Here is a 21636-nt window from a genome sequence, read left to right as displayed (position 1 = left end):
TTGACAGAAAAATGTCACAAAATCAAAACTACAGCATAACTTAGAGGAATTGACACCAATCCTCTCAAAAGATTACTTTTGATGATCAATGGGCAATGATGATCTGTTCAAAGGACATAAGCAAATATTTTTTTAATCTCATGTAGAACTATTTTGTAACTGGAACGATTTTATAAAATAGGTATACCAATCTCATGCCTTGGATGGTTGAACTTGAGTGGATGCCTTCGCTTGAAGAAGAATCACACTGATTCAAAAAGATGCTGTTTGCACATAAACACATTGGTTTATGCTATCTAATCTTGACTAACAATGCCTTATTAAGAATAATGGTTTATGGGATATATTATTTATTATATTTTGACTGAGTGACTTTACCTTGATGTAATATTAAAACAGATCCACACAGGAAACCATTATAATCTTCAGTCTCATGTTCCAACACATTTTTTCAAGGAATAACCAAACAAGTAAACCGTATACAGTGCAGAACGCTATAGTGCTCCTGCCCGCAACTTTGGGATGGCCATAACTGACTTTTCCCAATTTACCAGCTACCCATGCTTTTAGAGAAAGTGAAGTGTGAATTCTGCCGCTTCTGATACGGACTCCTCTGATTGACCTGAGATAAGGTAAGCTAAAATCATAATGCCCTGCTGAGGTTGGCTATTAAAGTCATGATAATCTTTTTAAAGACTCTTGGAGAAGGGGTTAACTCAAGTGAACTAGACATGCAATCCTTTCCTGCAAAAACGCTGATATTTTCTGTTGCCTTGGTAGATTGGAATTTGAAAATAAGCATCTTGTAGGTCTATGATATTTTTTTTGTTTATTCTTTTGTTAAGGTTTACAAGATCAAGTAAATTCCTGAATCCACCTGATGCCTTCTTCACAATAAACAAACAGGAATAAAATAACTTTCCTTCCTCTGCCCAAGGAACTTGCTCCACCACTCTGGAGTTGATTAATTCTCTATAACACTCTTTTTTTTTTAAATCTTAATCTTTATTTATTTTTCAAATATAAACACATCAGATTTACACAACGAGGGGGGTGATTAGTCATCCCCTCCCCTCTAGTACAGATAGATACCACAACCTTACATCCAAATACATTCATTTATATACCCAATCGAACAAAAACAAAAACAAAAAAAAAAAAAAAGGGGGAAGAAAAGAAAAAAGGAAGGGAAAACAAACAGAAGACCATAACGAGACAATCACATTCATTCCGTGGGGGTCCTTATCCCACAAGAGCCTAAGATATGCAGACATTTCACTTTCAGATATCTAGCCTATAGAAGTAAGATCATATTGCCGCCTCGTATTTCAATATTCCGTCATCATCTATTCTATGCATTCCTAAATTGAGACCACAGGGACCAGTTTTTAAGTACCCCTTTTCTTGGTGTTCCCCTTTCCATTGAGTAACAATATTCAATTTTTCGGATTATCATGTTTATACCCGGAATAAGTTCCTGTTTCCACAGCTGTGCTAGGGAAGTTTTGGCCGCCATCAAGATGTGTAATACCATAAATTTCTGGGGATATGCCAGATCTATCTGCAGGAGATGTAGGAGTAGGAGATGGGGTGTAACCTTAATTCTAATCCCACAAACTTTATATATCAGAGTTTCAACCTCTGCCCAGTAAGGAAGCAGCTTTTTACAGGCCCAAAATATATGAATCATATCGCCCACCCCCTCTCCGCATCTCCAGCAGACATCCGTTGTGTTAGGCCATGCTTTATTCAGCTTAACCGGAGTCCAGTATAAATAGTGAAAGATTCTAATATATCTCTCTATATAATTAGATGAACTGATGGTCTTATGGGTTAATTCAAACATCCGGGCCCATTCTACTTCATCAATTGAGAAGTCCAGATCTCCAAAGACTCTTGGAGAAGGGGTTAACTCAAGTGAACTAGACATGCAATCCTTTCCTGCAAAAACGCTGATATTTTCTGTTGCCTTGGTAGATTGGAATTTGAAAATAAGCATCTTGTAGGTCTATGATATTTTTTTTGTTTATTCTTTTGTTAAGGTTTACAAGATCAAGTAAATTCCTGAATCCACCTGATGCCTTCTTCACAATAAACAAACAGGAATAAAATAACTTTCCTTCCTCTGCCCAAGGAACTTGCTCCACCACTCTGGAGTTGATTAATTCTCTAAAACACTCTTGTAGAGCTGTGGTATTCACTCCGACACTTGGCAGTGTTCAATTCACAAATTTATCTTATCTTGCTCAAGAATTCTAATTGGTAACCTCTGGACATACCTGAAAAATATTTCTCTATATGGACATCCTGGTCTGTACGATCTGGCTTGCCTATACTGTTGCCTAGAACACCTCCATAAATTAGTTTATCCTGTTCTGAGGCAATCTTACGGACTTCCCTCCATACATCTTCCTCCAGTCCAATCTACTTCCAAATAAGAAAGGTCCTTCATAAGGCAACAAAGTCAACCTATTTTTAGAATGGGAATCAGCTGCCCAAGATCTCAGCCACAATTCTCTTCTTGCCATGACACCAGAAGTAACGGATTTAGCGGAAAAATATAAAATATCTAAGAAAAGTTCACATACACAATTCACTGCTTTTCTGAAAAGATGAATACTCTTACGGATACGATTATTAAGCACCATTTCTTGCAGATCATCTTGCAGATATGAACACCACAATCTCAGGCAACAGAAGCAATAGCCACTCCAGATTTAATTGCTACTGTATTGGAAATATATAACCTATAACCTTTAACAAGACAGCACAGACATGTAATGGTTAGATTACTGCCTCAGAGCACTGAGGTCATAGGTTTAAATCCCACCATGCCCCCAACTGTGCGGAGTTCCCATTTAATTAATTTATATAAATCTTCAAGACAACTTCTACTAAAATATAAATAAACATTTTATCATCTTTCAAAACTTTACCAGATTCTACACTGGACAACATTGTGACTTATTCATCTGACAAAATACTGGGGGACATGATTTCAAAATCATAATCTAGACTGGTCTGAGATTTGGATCTTTTTACACCTTTACAGAATTCTTCCATAGAAACAAAAGACTTTCACACCATAAGAGTTGGCAGTTGTATATAGGTATTAGGGGTAGGGAAAGAATCCATAATCCACATATAACTTCTCTAGGCTTCCCACAACAGATTGGTCACAGGCAGAGTTTGGATAAGTGCTTCTTGCATGCCCCCTCTTAGCACTAGAAGACACATTAGAAGAACAAAAAAAGCCATACAAACTACAACCCTAAACTAACTAAGCCTGGGTACACACCAGAAAGATCCGATTGTTAGTAGATCGTTAGCAGATTGTGTGATGGTTGCACGATCTGTTGGAGCACACGATCTGCTAATAATCTGCATCCAATCTGATCCCAATCCGATCTGAGTCTGTATCCAGTTGAATGGATCTTTTACAGATCCTAACTGCAGCAAACGACAGCGGGGACGCGCATCGGATCGGAATTGGATCTAAACATGCAAAAACATGCCCAATCTACATCCAATCAGTCGGAATTTGATCCAGATTGATGGAATTGAGCCTTAATCGTTCTGATGTGTACCCTGCCTAAGAATAGCTAGTACTACCTCAGCAGTGTAACTACGGTCTTCTGGGGCGAGGCAACCACCATATCTTCCATGGGAGCAACAGGGAACACTGAACCCTTGGCTGTCCAGTGGCATAAGATGCAAAATAGGCAGGAAACCACGATACTGAAAACTGGATGTGCTTCCAAAATGCACAGACAACGCGGACGTATGATTGAGAAGCCACGGCAATGGCTGTCCGTATGCATCACTGCTGCAGGCACCAGGCTGAACAGGACCACACCAAGCTGCACACACCTAAGCCACGCTAGCACACAGACTTGTCCCAACCACCGGCAATAGGTCGGCAAATGCAATAATTGACTTTATCTAAGTCGACATAATCAAAAGGTTAACATGTCAATAGCTGACACAAGGTTTTCAGAAATTGTATTTTTTATTTAACCCGACTTGTTCTTACTTTATGATAAAAGTGGGCATAGAGGTAGATTATTATAGTGTGCCGTGTGAAGCAAGACGCCATGCTCAAAGCAGATGCAATGCACTAATATGGTGTGATACGAGGGGATGCGGTATCTTTATCATGTCGATAAAGACACCCAAAAAAGTGATAACCCTGTGTCGACCTTTTCCATATAAAGCTTGTATCAACCTTTATGAATGTCAAACTTTTTCATGTGTCGACCTAATAATCCACAACCCAACTAACTTTGCTAAATTTTGGTGTTTCCCTGCATATCTTATCTATGCCAGTGGTTTTCAAACTCGATCCTCAGAAGCCAACACAATTCACATTTTCTAGGTCACCCCACAGGTGCACTCGTTACTGACTGACCCATTTTATAACATCCACAGATGGAGCTAATTATTTCACTTGCTTCTTTGAGGAGACCTGCAAAGCATGCACTCTGTGGGGTCCTGATGACCTGTGATCTATGTGGACAATTGTATTTGGAATATTAGGCAAACACTGCATAATTATGTTACGGACAATTCGGAACAGGAACTCAATATGCCAATGTTTTGGGGCCTCGAAGGCTATCCTCAGAGAATTACTTTGTGATTACAAGAATGAAATATACTCACATTAACTGATCATACTTATAAACACCAATATAGTCCTACACATAAGGAGGCTTACCTTTGCAAAGCAAGATACCTTTCTTAAAGAACAAGCATAGACCAAATAGGACTATGTTTAATAGATAGGGAAATAAATAAGCCAATCTACTAGCAAACCTTATCAAAAGGACCCGTCCCCAGACTTGTGGGTACTACTGAATCAAATCGGAATGCAATTTGCTCTGAATTTATTTATTTATATAAATCTTTGTAACAGGATTTTGGAACCTACTGGTTTCTTGGAATCCGCAGGGGCCACTTGAGTACAATGAATATAGAGGTGGTTAGTGGAAGCTGGGCACTTCTGAATTTATAAGTGTAAGGCTTCTCCCCCTCTACTACCCATCAGCCCCCAGTTAGGAAAATATAGAATGAGAGGAGATGGAAATGAGGGGGAACAAGAAAGACATGCATGTCAAGAGGAACAAAAACTGGCAGGTGACAAAAGCTGGGAGGGCGGATTTACAGAAATGGATTTACTGGTAGGTATCAAAAATAATATTTTAATTACCTACCAGTAAATCCTTTTTTCGTAGTCCATATGGGATACTGGGATCTCAATAAGATGGGGTATAGAGGATCCTCAGCAGGAGATAGGCACACAAGATCGTCAAGCAGGGTGTTCTGACTCCTTCCCTCTATGACCCCACCCACAAGCCAGGTAAGGTGAAAATAAATACTGTGCCCAAAGGAGGATGGACATACTTTAGAGAAGAATGAGATATGCAAGATTCATTCCAGCAGAGCATAACAAATAACCATAACACTGGAAAAAGTTTTTTTTTTCTTTAAATGGTAGCCACAAGGCAATGGTTAACAATATAAACAAGGGGAGGGGATGTATGGAGACCTCTTCAGCACCACCTGTCCAAACTGGGTATCTTCTTTGGCCAGGACGTCAAATTTGTAACTCTTAACATGTTTCCCTGACCACGTCGCAGCTCTGCAAAGTTGTAAGACCGAGACCCCCCTGGCAGCTGCCCGGGAAGATCCCACCACTCCCGTCGAGATGAGGTACGGACTCTCACACAACAAGGCTCCCAATTAAGATACACACCTAGCCAAAGCTAGAGCCAACATCATTACGGTCTTCCACATAATGTACTTCACATCTACTTTTGCCAGAGGTTCAAACTATGAAGACTGCAGAAAATTCAAAACCCACTTCTAGGTCCCATGGTGCCGGATGTGGCACAAAGGGAGGTTGAAGTGAACACCCTGGAGAAAGGCCTGCACCTCAATCAGAATTGCCAATTTCTTCTGTAAGAACACAGACAAGGCCGAAATGTGAACCTTTAGAGATCCGAGACGCAGGACAGAGATCCAGACCCGCCTGCAAAAACCACCTGAAACTGTCCAGCTTAAAATCCGCAGGAAGATTTTCCTTCTCACACCAGACTTTCTTGCCTGCACCTGTGTTGCCAAGGTGTATATAGCCTTAGCAACTAGCCAGGACTGGGCACGGTGATACCCTGCTGGCTTTGTACATTTTCAATCTTTTATCAACGGCATCCTTCAATGTTGATGCACCGGGGACAGGAAGCACCACCTTCTTTGAGAGTCGTGTGACAGAGGCATCAACTACTGGGGGTTCCTCCCACACCTTTCTTCTGACCGATCAGAGGGTAAGGTAGATATAAACCTTTTAGAAACCTGAAATCTTTTTTTCAGGATTTGTCCATGCAGCTTTACATGTGTTTTCTAAATCTTTTTGTTCAGGAAAATATATCTTAGCCCTCTTTTGTGATCTAAAAAAGGGGTTTCCCTCTATAGGGTCCACAAGTGGAAGCTCTAGCACCTTCCGTATAGCCATAATTAAAGGCCCCAAGCCCTTTAATAGGGAATGAGACTCTAAAGGGTCAAGCTCCTCCTCCTCCTTTTCTACAACCTCAGAGTCCGAAGTAATGGCCGCTAAGCTGCGTTTATGTGGTTGCCCTTGGGTAGGAGTAAGAGTATCCACTCTAGCAGATAGGATAGAAAGATCCTGCTGCATTTTCTCCGTCTGCTGCAACCCTAAAGGACACGGTTTCCAGCATGGCTGTCATACTGCTGGCCCAGTAAGGCTTCTGTGAGTCCCCCTGAAAGATACCACTGGATAGAATGATTATACACCGAGGCAAATTGCAATAACGAAAAAAAAAAAAAAAAAAACATGAATACCTAGCTACCATAAACAAAAATAAAACCTAAAATAACCCTTCCCATAGCCCCCACCCTGTACTACCTACTCCCAACTTAGGTGCACCTGGATCCCCCCCAAAAAAACTGTTTACCCCTACCCCACTATGTTACCTATCTAATACTATTCTAAACTATACGAATACTTATCTAACTCAAAAGTAATGAAGGATATGCAGACGGTTATCAGACAGGGGCTAAAATACTAATGGCCTTAGGAAAGCTTACCCACATTATATGGATATAAGGGGATATAATGATATCAAGTGTAACCATAAAGACAGGTGAAGTAAGAATATGTTGGACAGAATATACTTAACTTTGCCTTCCTGCTACTTAGTTTTACAAACTCACGCATCACACTAAGAAATAAACATTTCACAAATGTAATAAAAATTGGCATACAGGATATAAAGAAACACAGCCACATAAGAAAGAAAAGAGAGAGGGAAAAAAAAGTGTATTAAATAGAAATGAAATAGAAATGAAAAAAGAAATATAGATATGGCAGTAAAACTATCCAGGCAGTAAAACTATCCAGGCAGACGAGCATGTCCTCTAATTCGACCATAATTCTGCATTAATAAAAAAAGACTTCAGAAGCAGTACCGTCCCAGTTAGCACAGGATAAAAAACAGCGAAGAATATACACATAGTGGACCAGAAGTGTAAAGAGGACACATCCATTGTAGAGATATGGGAGCTTTTTGAACTGAGCGCGGCCCCGAGAACATATCTGCAAAACCAGTACAAAAGGAAATCAGCCTCCAATAAGTTCAGGTTATATTCATGCTCAACAGTACTGGCGGTAGGGTTTGCACATTCAGGAGACAGATCTTGTACAGCCTTGACATGATCCTGTCCATGCAAACAAGGAGAGGCAATGACATTTGGCACTTCATGTAATAGGTCAAGAAGCCTCTGATTAAATTCAGACAGTTTGTAGAGATTAGTTGCATGGAGATTGGCATATTTCCAGTGTGTATCCTCACAACAAATCAGTATTAAATCAGTAGGTCATTGGTGGCGGCTAGCACACCACCAGACTTGGCCCCTCTACAGAGAAGAAATCCAAATAGAGAGCAGGACAACCATTATAAATAGAAACTTCTTCACATAAAGTGTTCAAATCCCTCCTGCGATCTGTGATGAATAATAGAATAAAATGTTCCTATTTGGATAAGGGTGACTCTTCTCTGCCTCAAATACCAATGGAATACTTCAGAAAGGTATATGGATAGTGTAAATAGTAGACCCTTCAGGTGACTGAAAGTGTTAATCTGATTTTGAATAATAATCATTTTATGTTTGATGGTAGTTTCTATACCCAAAAAGTGGGGACAGCAATGGACACAGGTTCGCCCCAAGCTATGCGAACATCTTCATGGGCCTCTGGGAAGAGGAACACATGGCGTGTGGACCTGGTATTTTGGTCAAGATATATTGATGATATTTTCTTTATATGGAGAGGGAATTATGACAACCTAAAGGCTTTTTGTGATCATCTAAATCTTAAAAATGATATTAAAATATTGAATTGTCATTTAATATTAGCCAATCAACCATCGATTTTTTGGATATCACTATTTTTTTTAAAACAATGGACACCTTGAAACAAAAATGTACACTAAGCCAACTGACTGTCTCATATACACAGAGAGACCGTTGTCATCATAACACATGGCTAAATGCCATCCCAGGTGGCCAATTCAAATGTCTTAGACGTAATTGTTCTAACACTGCAGTGTACAAACAACAGGCCACTAAAATGGCAGAAAGATTCATTGAAAGTGGGTACCCACCATCTCTCATACCCTAAGAGAAACAGAGGTAATAGATAGAAACCCCCTTTTGAGACCTAAATCACCTAAACAAGCGCCTAATGACAATTTCAACACAAAAAAAAAAGAAAAGAAAAAATCCTTCAGGAGGAATTGGAAAAATTCTACTACAAGACCCAGTAATAGGCATCCATTTACCAAGGGCCCCTAAATGTATTTATAAAACGGCTCCAAACATTAGAAACAAACTTGGGTACTTATGTATTATCTGGACTCCCATGTTAAATGCACCCCATTTTTTCATACCCCTACTATCCAACTACGCATGGAGTTGATTTTATATAGTGTGGCGAGCGCAGCGAGCCACCGTGCCCGAAGCGTGGTGAGCGCAGCGAGCCCCGCGAGGGGACGCGGTCTCATAAGAAAAATGGGAGTCCAGATATTACATAAGTACCCAAACTTGTACATAGTACTTTTATTACATCCAATCCTAATGGTAGGATTCGCGTGAAAGGTTTTAATAGATGCGGCCTTTGTAGAGGCTGCAAATTGGTTAAATGTGAAGGTCACTCGAAAACCACAGAACTGAAGATTAATCAAATCAAATCACTTTCGTCATAGAAAACTTTATTACATGCAACACACCAAATGTCATCTACGCCATTGAATGTTTATGTAACCTTTTCTATATTGGTCGTACACCTAAACCTCTTAAAACTAGAATAACTGAACATCTTAATATCAAAAAAAGTCTGGAGACTCAGTTTGTCTCAACATTTCAAGGTTGTGCATAACTCTAATGTAGGCAATATTGTGAGGTTTTTAGGTATCAAGGAAATAAAAGATGACCTTAGAAAAAAGAATAAAGCCTCCCAATTAGCTAGAGAAAAGATGAAATACATTTATAACCTTAATACTTTACATCCTCATGGTCTTAATAAAGATTTTGAAATTAAATGGTTTTTATAGTTAGATGACCAATTTTATCTGTATTTATTATATGAATGTCTTTTAAATATATAAAAAAATATTTTTCAATATATTATATATCTGTTTTATATATAGAAGAGGAGTTGCCCTTATCCAAATAGTAATGTTTTATTCTATTATTCCTCACAGATTGCAGGAGGGATTTGAACACTGTGTTATAGACACATTATCTTTTGTTTCACTGTTCCATTGTGGTGTGGGGTCACCACTTGTGTTTACTTACCACCAGCAGATCTAAAGCGCTGAGACAAATCACGTTTACTTCTGGTTAATATAGAAAAGTAGTGATCGCATATTGCAATGCAATCCTGGGACTAATATTGCACTCAGATCACATTGAATATGTGATGAATTATTAATGTGGCCCACTTAGACACAACACCATAAACGCAATATATTGTGATGCGTTTATCAGTGTTATAAATGCATATAATAGAGACTAATAGTGTTTAATAACTAAGGGAGCTTTTAAAAATGTTCCATTCCAGAAGATATACTTTAACATAATCCCTTTTTGCATAGTTATTTAAGACTGACAAGGTATGCACTGGGAATTTGTTTTTAGACTTATATGATGCTGTACAGTGCACCCAAACCTGTAGCAGCAACTTGTAATAGGTGTGTAGTCCCTTAAAGTGGATTACCGCAACCCCTACAACAAACTGCCTCATAGCAGACTGTCCACAGCTCTTCCCCCAGAGCCAGGAAAATGACCTTCTCTTTCTCACTTTATTTTGCAAGAGATTCTGCATTGACATCCGTCATCATGCACAGACATGACAGTGACTATCGCGCATGTGCACATTCCAAGATTGTGAGGCATTACTGCATGGCTGCTAAAAAGTGCTATAATAGAGAGGCTGAGGGAAAAATTCTATTATGGTGTGTACACACGGGAGCAATATTAGGTAAAATCGCTGGCAATATGGTCGCTGAGCCACCATATTGCCAGTGATTTGGAGCGCAGCTGGCGATAAATCGCCAGCTACGTGCTCCCGTGTGCACTCCCTGCTGGTAGCTGGAGCATGCTCCTGCGACCAGCGGCTTTCCCCGGCGATCGCTGTGCCGGGAGGTCAGCGCCGGGGAGATCAGCATTGTTCTCCCCAGCCCAGTGCCGCTGCTCCCTCCCTCCTCCCTTCACGGAGGTCAGCGCCGGGGAGATCAGCATTGATCTCCCCAGCCCTGTGCCGCTGCTCCCTCCCTCCTCCCTTCAAAGTGACAGCAGCGTCTGCTGCTGCTGCACTCCCCCTCCGCCCCGTAGCAGTGTCTCCTTTTCATCGCTGATGAAAAGGAGACACTGAGCAATATGATTGCTGGCAATATATTGCTAGCAATATATCGCTAGCAATCATATTGCACCGTGTGTACACAGCATTCGACTCCCTCAGCTAGCCATATATATGCAGCAGCTGTGCATGGCCAGATGGCTATAGACCACCAACATTTGAACAGCCCTGGGGCAGATGGCCTCACTGCTTACAATTACAGAAAAACTTACATTACACATATTTAATTGTGGATATAATTGATAGTGTTTACTTTTTAAAGACTATTGACTTCATGTAAGAAATCTGATTTGATAAATTGACAAAAAAAAAGGGGTTCAGTGCATGCTGTGGTGAGAAACAGTGATAGGAGACTAATGGGCCCCATACATCAGCAATTGTGACAATCCTCCATTCTGGAGAGGATTGTCACAATTAATCTTTAATGTGTGGGCTCCTTCTTTTGGCGATCCCAATCAAAAATTAATAGGGATCGCCAATTGATTGCTGAATCAGACTTTTAAACAGGTTTAATAATCTGGTTTTATTGGAGTTTCATTTTTGTATGTGTGGGCATTCTAACAGGAAAAATCTGCCAATCACTGAAACAAATCTGTAATGTGTCAAATAGATTACAGAAACCATTTATCTGGGGAGGGGGGGGGATCACTGGATCTGAGAAGCAATTAATTGTGATTGCTGATGTATGGGGGCCATAAGAAAGAGTGAGGAAGCAAGGAGCAGCGGAGTGTGGGATAAATTACAAATCTGGCCCTGCCAAAGCACCCCGGTTTAAATGATTTTATAGCTTATATATTCCTAAACATTATATTTTGCTCTATAGGGTCTTTGGTACGAAAACAAAACAAAGTACTTACCTGCTTGGAAAATATTTATTGCTATTCAAAAGACATGCAGCACCGTCAAGCGTGTGTCTTGTGTAATCTATAGCAGGGCACTAAAAACAAACAAAAAAATAACTTGGTTAAAAGAGGCGATTCTCCTTTTTATTACATAGTTACATAGTAGGTAAGGCTGAAAAAAGACTTGCGTCCATCTAGTTCAACCTGGTATAGATATCCATTGCTGATTTGGTAGGTTCTGGTATTTTACAGACAAATTATATTTTACAGACAAATTATATTTTTACAGACAAATTATATTTTACAGACAAATTATATTTACTTATACCAATATTAAACAGACCAAATGAAACTCAAATATCATTAGCAAAAACAGTATAATAAAATAGCATAGAAATGAGCGTAACAGCTGCCTCGGGGCTGTTCGCAGCTATGCAAATGAGATACCTGCATGCAACTTCGCTTATTGAAACAGTCTCGTAATGAAAGATTAAAAAAAAAAAAAAAAAAAAACACCCACACATACAATTAAATGTAAATACACAAAACACACACTCTACTGGCACAAAAGTCAATTTATATAAAAGTGTGTGTACTGACACTCAACTTTTTTTTTATACATCGCTTCAGGAGTGTACCAATTGATGACCCTAGACACCAGGAGGGAGCATTGGGGCAGATGTATTAAGCCTTAACAAGAGATAAATGCAAGGGTGATAAGGAGAGATAAACGTCCAGCCAATCAGCTCCTTAATGACTTTTTTCAAGACTGTAACATGACAGTTAGCAGGTGACTGGCTGGAAGTTTATCTCTCCTTATCACCCTTGGATTTATCTCTTGTTAAAGCTTAATACATCTGCCCCAGTGTGCCAAAGGTACCGCTATATGCTGTGATGTGCCATCATAGAGAGAGAGAGAGAGATGGAGATGTAGAGATATATGGTGTGCTGGTAGGTTATGTCCGGAGGGTATACGGTCTGGTTGGTCGACCTAAAGATGGTTGGCAGTCATTAGGTCGACATACTGGAAGGTCGACATGGCACAAGGTCGTCAGCTCGACACAAGCATTAGGTCATGGTCTAGGTCAGTCAAACTGCCGACATGGGGTTTTCCACTGTTTTTTGAGCCGACAGGTGGTATTTCATGACCTACCATCCACTAGGGTGTGGAGGGAGATTAAAATAAAGTGTCGAGCGCAATGAGGCTTTGTGCCCGAAGCATGGTGTGCCCAGCGAGCATGCGAGGGGATGCGGTGCACTTGTGCAAACTGTGTCCCTGTCAACTGTTAAGAACCAGGAACCACAAGTATAGCTGCTGTATATGGGAGTGTGTAAGGTTTCCTAAAGTATATAAAATGAAAAAAAGAGAAATATACAGCGCGCTGGGGTTTGACTAAATAAATCACTGTCACAATTGAATAATTAAATATATTTATTATTATAATAATAATAATAATAATAATAATAATAATGATATTTATATAGCGCTTTTCTCCCAATAGGACTCAAAGTGCTTCACCATTGTCTTTACAGCTCGAAATTCAAAACAAGCTTAACAGTAGATGTCAGTGAAATGCTTGAGTAAATAAGTACGTCTTTAGTCTATTTTTTTTAAAGGATTCTGCAGTGGGGGCTTCTCGCACTGTGTTCCATAGAGTTGGAGCAGCAAAGTTGAAAGCTCGACCCCAGATGAATTCAGGGATATTCTGGGTACTGTTAGTAGTCCTTCTTCAACGGATCGTCGTAGTCGAGTAGGACAGTAAGAAATCAGCAGCTGCTGCAGGTACCTTGGGCCTTGGTGATGTAGGGCCTTGAAAGTGAGTAAGCCAATCTTGAAAACAATTCGCGATTTTACAAGTAGCCAGTGAAGGGCGTAGAGAATGGGAGTTATGTGGCAGGAGCGGGGCTGGTTAGTTAACAGTCTGGCAGCTGCATTTTGTACCAGCTGCAAGCGGTGCAATTCTTTTGCTGGAAGACCCAGGTAGAGAGCATTGCAGTAGTCTAGTCGTGATGATATAAATGCATGTATGACTTTAGGCAGGTCTTCTGAGGGAATTAAGTGCTTGATCCTGGCCATGTTTCTCAGATGAAAGAATGAGGATTTGATTGTGGCTGACACCTGATGTTTAAGTGTCAGGCCACTATCCAGGACCACACCAAGATTCCGCACGTGATCAGAGTTTTTTAGTGCTGTGCCCCCCAGTTTAAGACCTGTCAGTTGGCTATGCTGCCATCTTGTCCTTTTGATTTATCATCGGGATTTCTGTTTTATCTGGGTTCAGTCTCAGCCAACTGGAACTCATCCACTCCTGGAGCTCAGCTAGGCAGCCATTTAAGGTTCTTATTGTGTTATCGGTGCCTGGAGCAAAGGACAGATACAGTTGGGTTTCATCTGCATAGCAGTGGTAGACCAGGCCATGACATCTGATTATGTCACCAAGTGCATGTATACTGCAAAAAGCATGGGAGATAGTATAGAACCCTGTGGGACACCACAAGACAACGGCACTGGTGGTGAAGAGTATACTCCAGATGACACTCTGTGACCTGCCAGCGAGAAATGATTTGAACCAGGACTGTGCCACCCAGGCCACAGAAATTCTTCAGGCGCTCAATTCGAATCCCATGGTCAATGGTGTCAAATGCTGCAGAGAGGTCCAGAAGGATTAGGATTGAACAGTCTCCTCTATCCCTTGCATTTAGAAGATCATTGAGCACATACCAGAGCTGTTTCTGTGCTATGTCTTCTCCTGAATCTTGACTGGAATGGATCATAAATGTCATGGGTTGACAGGTGGGTCTCAAGTTAAGTTGCAACCACTTTCTCAATAACCTTTCCTAGAAAAGGAAGATTTGATACTGGCCTGTAGTTGGTCATGCAGTCAGGGTCTAAATTAGATTTTTTTAAGAAGTGGTCTGACTATTGCTTCCTTTAGTGGTTCGGGAAAAACGCCTGTCTGCAAAGAGCATTGAACTATTTTTGCGAATGCAGGGCCGATTATTTCCATACACCCTAAAAGATTTAGATAATGAATTATATAATGTAACAGACATTGCAGTAATATTAGAGAATTCTCTCGTTGAAACGCATTGAGCTTCCACTCTTGCTCCAGTCTGCACCTTGTAGAACCAGACTTCTATTTACATTATTCCGGACCAGCTTTTCCAACCTAAGGGATTCTACAATCTCAGCCTTGTATGCAGTGAGAAGCCAGGTATTCATATCCATACCATCCAGTCTGCCATTTCTGAGTAAATTCGGATCCTCATGCTGGGCAATTCTCAGGGACATTCTCTTCAATCTTCTCAAATTGCAGGAGACATCAACATTTCATTTGGTCTGCTAACTATACAATTTTTTGGTGCAAATGAACTGTTGCTATAACATCCACCAAATGGAGCAAATATGCTAGCACAAACGCTCTTTTTTTAGACCATTTAATATAATTTTTTCATATTTTTAATTCCCCACTATTCTTAATATTGTTAACTGTAATGTCTATTATATAATAAATATATTTAATAATTCAATTGTGACAGTGATTTATTCAGTCAAACCCCAGCACTATATATTTCTTTTTTTTTCAAAAAACCCATGTCGACTTTTTGACTGTCGACCTAACGACCTTGTGCCATGTTGACCTAGATCCCTGTCGACCTTCCAGTATGTCGACCTAGTGGTATTGACCTAATGACTGTCGACCATACAATCCATACCTGTCCGGAGCACCAACAGTTAAATTTTTTGTACCAAGATGCTCCAAGCCACCTCCCGCACACCCCACTGCCTGACCTCAGGCACTCAATTTTGTAACAAAACCCAAGGCAGAAGCCAGAAGTACAGAAGGAAGACCGAATGACTCAAGATCACATTCTAACACAGACAGACAAATGTACAACTGAGAATAAGTGAACTCGAAAGGCCAGGTGCATTCAGAGTGGGTGTCATGTGGACACTGTGGACCTTGATTAAAAGGAGTTAACCATGGTAAGTCTACCATAACTCCGTATTTCCTCTGCAGGGTCCAGAGCACACGGAGGACGTCCTAAAACAGTTATTTAAAGGAGGGAACACTCTAGATCAGAGAGGAGAACTCTGCGCCCAAACGAAGCAACCTGAGACGCAAAGGCATCAAAGACCTAAAACTGAAGGAAAGTATTGTTTGATGGCCATGTGGCAGCTTTGTGGAGCTGTTCTGCTGATGCTCTGCAGTGTGCTGCCCATGCAGGCCCTACTGACCGTGTAGAATGGGCCGAATTGGAATTTGGAACTGGAAGAGTCGCTCTTGTATAAGCTTTGGAGATTTGTTTTGTAGCTGGCCATCCACACTTGTGAAAACCAAAAAGTAGTGCGATCTACATACATTTTGAGAGCCCATACCACATTGAAGGAGGCTTCCCCAGCAAAGACGCTAGACAACAGGAAAACTTGAACCACAGCTTCCTCGTTGAGGTGAAACTTAGACACCACTTTAGGGAGATCGTCCTTTTTTGTCCGTAGAACTGCTCTATCGTGATAAAAATCAAGAAAGGTGCATGGCAGGATAGAGCACTTATATCACTCCACGTGCTGAAGCAATAGCTAGAAAAAACACTGTTTTAACAATTTAAGATCAGTGTTGCAAAGGCTCAAACGAAGGACCTGGCAATGTTTTTAGAACTACAGTGAGATCCCATGGAGCAACAGGAGAAACAAACAGAGGCTGGATGCGCAGCACTGCCTGCATGAAAGTGCGCACATCCGGCAAACAAGCAATTCTGCATTGAAATCAAAACAGGCAGAGCTGAAACTTCAACTTTAAGAGAGGCTAAAAGGTAATCCTAAATCCAAGCCGGACTGAAGAAACTCCAGAAGTCAGGAAACTTTGAACACTCGTTTATTATTATTATAAGTGGGAGTAGTGCACCACTGAAAGTAGGCATGCCATGTAATATATGCGAAAAGAGACTGCTTTTCTTGCCTTAATTAAGGTCTGTTGGCGAGAAACCTTTAGCACTTAGGGCCTTATTCTAGTTCACTCTCTGACAAATTTCTTCTTAGATGGAAAAATCATGTGCACTGCAGGTGGGGCAGATGTTACTTGTGCAGAGATACTTCGATTTGGGTGGGGTTTTACTTCAAAGTTAGATCTATATTGCAGTGTAAAAATAAAGCAGCCAGTATTTACCCTGCACAGAAACAAAATACCTTACCCAAATCTGATTCTCTCTGCATATTTTACATCTGCCCCCCTGCAGTGCACATGGTTTTGTCCATTTAAGAAGGATTTTGTCAGAAAGAGTGAACTAGAATAAGACCCTTAGCATGGATGACTGAGGAGCCAAGCCATCAGAAAGCCGAGATATATCTGGGTGCAGACAGGGCCCCTGAGACAGTAAGTCCAGCTGTAGAGACAGTGGGAATGGATCTTCTATTGCAAGAGTCACCAATGGCACCTGGACCAAGCTGGCGCAATGAGAATAAGTAGTCCTCCTTCCTGCTTGAAATTGCGCAGGACTTGGTATTAGGAAGAACAAAGGGAAAAGATACGCTAGGTGAAAGGTCCACTGTATCGCTAGAGCATCGACAAGGGGAGTCTCTCTTGTCCTTGTTCCGAATGTGGGTAGCTTGGTGTTGTGCCATTTGGCCATGAAGTCTAGGTCTGGTAGACCTCATTTGTCTACCAACAACTGAAAGACTTGCGGATGAATAGCCCATTCCCCTGCATGGACGTCATTCCTGCTGAGGAAATCCGCTTCCCAGTTGAGGACTCCTGGGATAAATATTGCAAAAATGGCTGGATGATGTAACTCGGCCCAATGTAGAAGGCAAGTGGCCTCTGCCTTGGTATCCGGAATATTTCTCTACAGAAAGAAGATATAGACAACCATTAGGTCGACACTGCCATTAGGTCGACAGTCAAAAGGTCGACACTCAAAAGGTCGACATGGGGTTTTCCACTGTTTTTTGAGCCGACATGTGCAGACAGGCAGTACTTCATGCCCTACCATCCACTGGGGCGAGGTGTGAGAATAAAATAGTGTGCCGAGTGCAGCGAGGCACCGTGCCCGAAGCATTGCGATCGAGCGATGCGAGGGGCTGCGGTTCACTTCAAACTGTGTCCATGTCGAATGTGTCGACATTTGGGTAAAAAAACTGTGAACCCCCCATGTCGACATTTTGACTGTCGACCTTTTGGCAGTGTTGACCTTTTTGGTTGTCTAACTAATGATGTCGACCTAATGGTTGTCTATCTTTTTGCTGTAGACAAATGGTCCCGCTTCCCTCTGCCATCACCCCTAGAGTGCGAGTCATGCCTTGGTGATTTAAGTAAGCCACCTGCTGTTGTCCCCTCCACTTGGATAGTAGGAGGGGCTGAAGAGGCAGAGAGTGGAACTGCCCATATCCAAGGTACCATGGACCCTAGAACCTGCATTGCTAAGTAAATATCGTCACTTGCTTACCAACAGTCGAATTCGATGTTGGCAATTTTGCCCAGGGGCAGAAAAATTCTCTGTACCCCGGAATCTAACAATGCACCGAGATCTGTTGACAGGGATGCAGTGACAATTTTTTTTTTAAATTGATCACCCAAACTACGGATAGTAGTTTGAAGATTAAGGAGGAAGGTTTCTGGGGACTGAGCTAAGATGAGCAGGTTGTCCATTATCTGAATGCAGTGGAGTTGAGCTGTCATAACTTTGGTGAACACTCTCAGTTCTGTAGAGGCTTAATGGCAGAGCCTGGAACTAAAATTGGCTGTGCATAAGAGCAAATGGGAGAAATGGTTGATGAGCCGGCACTATAGGGACATGCAGGTAGGCATCCTGTATAGCTAGAGAAACCATAAAATCCCAAGGCTCCAAAGCCAGGATTATGGATAGGAGAGTTTCCATGCGAAACTAGGGCGCACAAATAAATTTTTTCATGGCTTTGAGGTTGAGAATAGGGCGATGAGTTCCGTTGGGCTTCAAAACTAGGAAAATGGTGGAATAAAAACCTCTGCCCACTGTGCTGAAGGCACAAGAACGATGACCCCTGCATCTAGAACAAGCATGTCCAACCTGCGGCCCTCCAGATGTGCTAAAACTACACATCCCAGAATGCCTTGCCACTATTTGGCTATTAGGGAATGCTAGAATGATGGCAATGCATGCTGGGATGTGTAGTTTTAGCACATCTGGAGGGCCGCAGGTTGGACATGCTTGATCTAGAAAATTTTGTACTGCGGTCTGCAATGCCCGAGCCTTGATAAAAACGTTCCGATCCGGACTTGTACGTGTAAAAGTCGTAGGTCGTTTGTAGAAGGTGATTGTGTAACCTCGAGAGAGGATGTCTAGAACCCATTGTCTAGAACCCATGCATCTGTGGTGGATTGGCACCAAACATTTGCAAATTGAAGCAGACTAAGTTGAAAGCCCCAAGGTGAGACCCGCAGCTTCAGGCTGAGTTTTTGTCTGCAGACTTTTGAGGTGGGGGCTGAGCAGCCCAAGATTGTTTAGGCTTTGGCTTGGAACCCTTACCAAGCACCTGTTGTCTTGGGAGAGATTGTCCCTTCACTTTTCCCTGCATACGGAAGAACCAAAATAACTGGTGTGCTTTAGGTGTAGGAGTAGACAGCAAGAATGCTCCCTTAGAGGCCGCTATCATGGCCACAAGAAGCTATTCAGCAAAGGCAAGTCTTCTAGAGCTTTTATGGTATTGGTATCCGTTTTCCAAGAGCGTAACAGAGGTTACGGTGTGCTACAACTGATGTAGCAGACACCTTAGAAGCTAGTTGTATAACATCCACTGGCGCCTCACTGGCCGCAGCATGTTTAATGTCCATTACATAACACAACTGTTTCTCCTCAGAGGCATTGATGTTTTGTAACGTAGCTAGGGCAACCCAAGCTATAGCGAACGCTGGCCAAGTAACACTCCCTGAAAGGGAAAAAATGGTCTTAAGATAGTTTCTTGTTTCCTGTCCGTAGCTTCTTTTAAAAAAGATGTGGACGGAATTTGCAATGTGGACACACAAATTACGCGTACGACATGAGCATCAACAAAGGGCGGTATCTCCCACTTGGAGCATTCTGCGCCCGGCAGAGGATAAAAGGATGCTAGTTTCTTGGGAACTATAAACTGCCTGCTAGGAGTTTGCCATGCTTCTTGGCGTAACTTTGTAAAATCATCACACTATGGGAATTCAGTCCTAACAGTCTTTTTATGCTTAAACAAAGGCGTTCTAGGTTTAGGTGCCACCGGCGCATTTTTAATTTGCAAGATGGTGCGAACCACCTGTACTAAGGCCGTGAAGTCCACCACTACCGAAGAATCTTGGTCTTCAGAATGAGCCCCCTCCGAGCCCTCGTCTTCCTCATCCTCTGCAGAAGAGGCCACAGACTCTGATATTTGACCGTTTTTTCTGCACTCTGGATATAGATGCTCAAATTGAGCTGCACATATCCTGCAGGAGCATGGGTGGTACATGCACATGGTGAATTATTCACCCACTGTGGTTCCTGCGTAGTACTGACTGGGACAGGCACTGAAGGAATAGGGGGGCACATTACAATTCAAACATAGCCAATCTTGTATTGGGCCCTGTGTAGACAGACCTGCAGAGCAGAATTTACAGGTGTTAAGCACAGGGGCTTCAGATGCCTTAGCCTTTCTGAACATTTCCCCAGAGAGCTAAAATCCCAAACTGCACTGCGACAACCTTCACAGACAATATTTACTGTGAGGTAATACACCTATAACACTGTTACAGGGTAGGTATAGAGGGGACAGAGATAAGACAGAAAACAGTCAGACATACAGTACTAGCATACAGTCACACACAATGCAAATAGAAAGGCGTACAGGGGACCAGACCCAGCACGTTCAGTCTTACCGATGTACCTGTTCCCAAACAGGTTGGTGTAATAATCCCTGCCCCGTTCCTCCACTGGGACCGGTACAATGACCAGCGCTTGTTCCAGTCTGTATTGCTTGGCGCAAGATTACCTGATCCTTTGTAGATGCTGGTAAGCCTGATCGGAAGAACCTCTGAGGGGGAGGTCCTGCGAACTCCAGCCTGATCACTCACCCAGTAATCCAGGTGAGAGGCATCCCATACATGGCCGAAATGCGCCAGTCGACCCCCCACTTCGCAAGAGACTCGTGGAGGGATACCCAAGTCATGCGGAGGACTTTGTGGTGGATGTACAAGGAGCATGGTCCTGTGACACTGGGGCTGCAGCCTTTCTGAACTTACCCTGGCCACCTCTGGCAGCAGAGGAAGCTCCTCTTGCTTGCTGCTTAGGCCTGGAAGGCTGAAATAACTGAAACGGCTGATATGACTGCCCAGAGAAAGGGTGTCTTGTCAGCAGAAATGTGGAATTTCCTGCTGTTGCCTTGGAAAGGAGTTCATCTAAATCACTGTCGAACAGCTTCTCCCCTTTAAAGGGAAGGTTTTCTACGCTACGCTTGGAGTCAGCGTCTGCTACCCACTGGCGTAACCACAGGGTCCTGCGACCCGACACGGCGATGGCAGAGGTGGCAGTGGCGGTCTCAGGTGTCTTGGATATGACACAATCTCTCAGCGACTTGTGCCACTAACATGTCTGTCAACAAACCCTCCTGGATTTGTGAAGCCCAGGTATGGATAGACTTTGCCATCCAGCAGCTGACGAGGACTGGCCTCTGAGATGCACCGCTTGCCGTGTATATGGCTTTAAGGGTGGTATCCAGCTTTTTATCAGAGCTATACTTTAGCTTGGCAGACCCTTAGCTTTTCCGGCTGTTTCCAGGCTTCCTTAAATGTGTTCTCCAAGTCAGCCTGCTCAGGAAAGACAATGCTTTGTTTTCTCTGTGAAACAAAAAATGGGTCCCCCTCCTCTGACTCAGTCAGAGGGAGA

The 21636-nt window shown here is 42.1% G+C and overlaps 1 protein-coding gene across 2 annotated transcripts in view; it reads right to left on the bottom strand.

Annotated features, from left to right (window-relative positions):
- MOB4 (MOB family member 4, phocein) overlaps positions 1-21636 on the bottom strand; it is a 91914-nt gene that overhangs the window by 9518 nt on the left and 60760 nt on the right. For both annotated transcript variants that reach the window (XM_083153562.1, XM_083153563.1), the window contains one exon: positions 11788-11867. In XM_083153562.1, coding sequence (XP_083009688.1) covers positions 11788-11867 — 80 coding nt within the window. The remainder of the gene's footprint in view (positions 1-11787; positions 11868-21636) is intronic.

The sequence above is a fragment of the Crinia signifera genome, chromosome 7 (assembly GCF_055691185.1).
Source record: "Crinia signifera chromosome 7, ASM5569118v1, whole genome shotgun sequence".
Taxonomy (NCBI): Eukaryota; Metazoa; Chordata; class Amphibia; order Anura; family Myobatrachidae; genus Crinia; species Crinia signifera.
The sequence above is the reverse complement of the archived record's forward strand: the minus strand, read 5'-3'. Positions and strand labels throughout refer to the sequence as shown.